The sequence below is a fragment of the Esox lucius genome, chromosome 1, assembly GCF_011004845.1.
Source record: "Esox lucius isolate fEsoLuc1 chromosome 1, fEsoLuc1.pri, whole genome shotgun sequence".
In the NCBI taxonomy this organism is placed as follows: domain Eukaryota; kingdom Metazoa; phylum Chordata; class Actinopteri; order Esociformes; family Esocidae; genus Esox; species Esox lucius.
This window is the reverse complement of record NC_047569.1, coordinates 3733197-3737905: the sequence shown is the minus strand read 5'-3', so window position 1 is coordinate 3737905 and position 4709 is coordinate 3733197. Positions and strand designations below refer to the sequence as shown.

The 4709-nt window shown below is 40.8% G+C and overlaps 1 protein-coding gene across 2 annotated transcripts in view; it reads right to left on the bottom strand.

Moving 5' to 3' along the window:
• Nucleotides 1-1925: 1925 nt before the first annotated feature.
• abcc5 (ATP-binding cassette, sub-family C (CFTR/MRP), member 5) overlaps nt 1926-4709 on the bottom strand; it is a 52537-nt gene continuing 49753 nt past the window's right edge. For both annotated transcript variants that reach the window (XM_013132949.4, XM_029114352.2), the window contains one exon: nt 1926-3355. In XM_013132949.4, the coding sequence (XP_012988403.2) occupies nt 3254-3355 (102 nt within the window). In that variant the 3' untranslated portion in view covers nt 1926-3253. The remainder of the gene's footprint in view (nt 3356-4709) is intronic.

The following is a 4709-nucleotide window of genomic DNA, read 5'->3' as shown; positions in this document are numbered from 1 at the left end:
CGGAGGGGTATTCCCGCACTGGCAATCATTCTATAGATTGATGAATGGGACCCGCAGGTTAAGTCTCATGCATAATGATAAACTTGCAGTAGCTGGTTTTGAACCACTAGATGATGCCGCAGTTTCTTCACGCTAACGATCCAGATTCAAGCACGTTTACAAAAAAGCGTTTACATTTTAGCAGTGTTGAATTGTGAGATATAAGTCCTAATGACATAGCCCAAATGTAACATTCCATACCTGCCTATTGTATACATTGTCAGAAGGTACATATTCCAGAGGAATTTATGTTCTGACATTTACTTCGCTGAGCCACTATCTGTTGTACTCCCATTCCGCATGGAGTACACTTGAAAAGGTCAAAAAATGTACGTAGTAACAACTGAAATTATTTCTTGAAAATATTCTCAATTTAATACTGCTCTATTCCGCTCTCCTCAAAACTCATAGATGAAAGTATGTCAATGTCCTCTGACTTTCTCAGAAAGATGAAGGGAATATCCAATATTAGAGAATCTTTCCAGACAAGACATTTTAGGTTGTATGTACATTACAGACCTTGTGGGATGGCAGTACATGCGATCCTTGCTTAGGGAAGCTCCATATCATTGTAAGAGCCCAATGTATAGTAATAAAATATGATAACGTCTGCAAAGCTCTATAATCGCTGATTTTTGAGTGTATGAAGTAAAATACCACCCTCTATCCATATCATCCCCACCTTCTAATCAGCACCCCCTGACAAGAACTAGAAAACAAACAAAGAAAATATAAAACTACGAAGCACCACTGAAGCTAACTGAGTTTCACACTACACAGAGGGGAAAGCGAGCATGAACAAATCAGTTTAAAGTCTGATTAAAGGTGGTGATGGAATCTGAGTTGCTGGTGGCTGAAGGGAGAGTTCCAGAGTTTAGGGGCCGCAACAGTGAATGCCTGGTCCCCCATGGTAGTCTTGTTTTTAGAATTGTGAGAGGTCCAGTGTCAGAGTGCAAAACGTGACAGGGAGCCAGTGAAGGTTAAACAGTGTGGGAGTGATGTGTTCCCAGGGTTTGGTGTGAGTGAGGACAGCTTTGTTTTGAACATACTGGAGCCTATACAGGGCTTTGCTTGACACCCTGAACAGGACGCCATTGCAACAGTCTAGACATGAGGTTATGAAAGCGTGTATGAGGGTCTCTGCTACCGGGTCTGTGAGGAATGGGCGGAGTCAGGAGACGTTACCAAGGTGGAAGAAGGCTGAGGTGGTGACGGACTTGATGTGGAGCTCCAAGGAGAGAGTTGAGCTGACACACAGATTTCTGTCCTTTGAGGATTATAGCCTTAAAGTTGGCATATGTAACATTTTAACTGTACTGGCATAAATGACCTGTAGACATCTGCAGTTAATGTTTTACATTTTATTTTTCTACAAAATTGTTTCTGAGTGCCTGAGATATTATCCATTTAAACTTCCTCACCAGTCCTTCAATCAGTTTTGATTGACTTGTCATCTTATACTCGCTTTAGACAAAAACGATACCATCCATCCCACCCTAAACCAACCTGGACTAGTTAATACTATTCCGGTCCTCTTTGGTAAGTGAAGATGAGCAGACAGGTTTTTGTTCAAATTCAATCTTAACGTTAGAGGCAGGATTCTCCACAGTACTTTTTAAATCCTGGAGCTACTTTCTAGGCAGGATCAGGACAGTCAAAGATGGTGATGCCAATGCTTTTTATTACACTGCTCGCTAAACGAGGAAGTATGATAGTTCATATGTAACTGGAAAAGAGCGCATTCTCCAGCCAACAACCATAACTGTGCATGCAGGCAGCCTACTTAACAAATGGAGTTGCTAGAGCACAATATGAAAAGACAGCCATCTCATTTCCTATTCTACTTAAAATATACAATGTTGTACTCACAAAAACAGACAAACAGATAAATCTAAAATAGCTTTTATTGACAGAATATTTTAAAGTGATCCCGTCTTACCCGGTCCCATTCCCTCTCATCCTACCCTGCTAAACAAGGCAATAATGAAGTCATGCTAAGGCTATTAAAAAGTAATAGAAATGACAGATAAAGACAGACAGACATTCTGCAAGGCTTGCTTCGAGGTTATTAGTAATTACAGTACCAGTTTGAACATCACCTCAATACTGCAAAGACAGGATATAGGGGTTCCATAGTACACCCAGTGCAGAAGATTTATTGTGTGTGGTTCTGGTCATTGTTTTATGAGCGGACCAACGACACACACATTTATGCACACACATTACAAAGATTAAACTGGTCAGGGCAAAGACAAACGCAACATTATTCAAATCAAAGAGGCCACGTGCTCTACTGGCATCTTTTTTGGTCATCTGGACCTCCCCTCCCCACCAGCAGATGGCGGTGGTGAGCCATTGTAGCTTCATCTGTGCAAAGGGGCAGTGACAACAAAGTTTTAACAGCAGTCAAAGTAACTGTGATAATAAGAAGTTTTAAATCGACCAAATTAAGTCTGAAAATCAAGAGTAGGACAACTGGAGCCAAGAAGGGCTAGAGTCAAGTCAAGATGGGCTAGACTATCATTTAGCAGGGGTGATACGGTGCCCATTTCATTACCCCATGAAAACACAGAGGACAAGCAGCACCAATTATCTTTTTATCTAGCCCTCTTTATGCCTCACAGATCCATCACTTGCCAGGGTCCAGGGTTTAAGGGCTCTTGAGTTTAAGTCACAAGACAAAAAAAGGTTACAGATGTTTCAAGTCGCAAAAAAGCAACAGAGTTAGACAGCAATGATGGCAACACACATCAGTGAACATAATCATACAACTACGTTGTACATATAGAATCGGTAGAAAATAAAGCATATATTACCACTGTAAATATATATGTATAGATGTATTCTATCAAACAGACCAGTTTTGCTATGAATATAGCTACATGTAAAGCTTTATTTAATATATGTATATTACTAAAGACAGTACAGTATCAGTGCTTCCCTGACCATTCCAGCTGAAATGGTTTCTGAGCAGGCATCTCCTCAGAGTAGCCCTTGCCTTATACCAAGGACCCATATCATGGCATGATGCGGCCGCAGAATTATATATCCGTGGTCCGATGCAGCACCCCTCCACAGGCTGAGCAGTAAGCTCAGGGTGGGTTATGCAGGGGAGGGTAAGACCACGGAGGGAGCAGTCGGATGGCTGGAGCCTTGTGGAAGCGTCCTCCCCCCTCCTCATCTCCAGGGCACTTTTGTGACTTCTGTACCCATTTTATCCTCTCACAGAGATCTTGTTCTCTACGGCAGCCAGCATGGCACAAAACCGAGAGTTCTCATTGGCCAGCAGTTTGGACGGCTCGTCGAACTCCACCACCTGAATATAACAGAGGACGAGGATAACAAAACTTTACTTTACTTACAAAATGTATTACTATATTTGTAATTAACAAAAATTGTCGTAGACCTTCAAACATTAGGTTGAAAACTAACTACTTAATGAATAAATAAAACTTTTTTTTGGAGTATAATCCAGAGAAGTTATAGACAATTGGTATTTAAATCTGGCCTTGAAGCCAGTTCAACACCATTTTTTTATTTTATTGCAACCCCTGAGTCAGGGACCTATTTACACTTAGGACACAATTAGGCGGGGGTGCAATTAATGATGAGGTAGTACAGAAGGCTAATTCGCAATTGAAAAATGGAGTGGATTTGAATATCACCATCTTAGTCAGCACTTCCCTCTAGCCATGATTGGGAAAGATAATGGAGCTCAGCTAGTGTTGAGAGGGAGGTTCTAACTGGTCTGTCATGCTGCCTGCATATTTACATTGTTTTGCTGCTCTATATGGGACTGAGAGGGTGTTTTCAAAGATAACTTGTAATAGGGATCTGAAATAATAGTAGAGCCCCACATTTAGCTAATCCCATTGAAAAAGATGTGTGGGAGAAAGTATTCGTTTTTACATAGAGGATTTATGACATATTACAAGAGGTTCCAGTCTGCAGGGAACTATTCATCCATTTATCTGGGTATGTTTTAGCTATGTCTTAGAAACTTGTTTGCAATGTGACTAGGTAAGGCTAATAAAATACATAGATAAAAATACATAAATAATATTGTCTGGAATTTGTCTTTAAGGATTAACTTTAAGACCTGTAAGCTTTTAAAGGTTGAAAACTTTAAAAAAAAAATCTCAGAAGTTGGGTTCATAAATTCCTACACATAATTTTTCCTACAATCTCAGTACATAATAAAACATTTTGAAGCTCTTCTTTCTCTGCATGCACCTCTTGGTCAATGCAGACAGGACTTTCAGTTATTTGCTATTATTTATTATAATGTGCTATTTTAATAAATCACCATACTTGGCCAACAAGTGTCTGACTGTGGGAGAAGGGTTATTTTTACTGCTCACATATTATTCCAAAATCTTGTTTTGAAAATGGGTTAATGCCTAAACAGTGATGTAGCAGCACTTCTCTAGACAAGAAATCACGGGGTGCCCTCAACTTGAGCATGAGAGGGGAAAAAATGGGACAGAGGCTTCTGCCCCCTCCCCAGGTTGCTTCTGCCCCCTCTTCTCCAAGGAGAATGGGATTACAAGTTTACGGGAAGAGGAGGGCTGCTGTGCACCTGCTGTGCGTGACCAAATGATGGTCGAGGAGTCCTTGAAGGAACAACCCTACTAAATCCCTCAGGACCCAATGCATTATGAGAGGGGGCT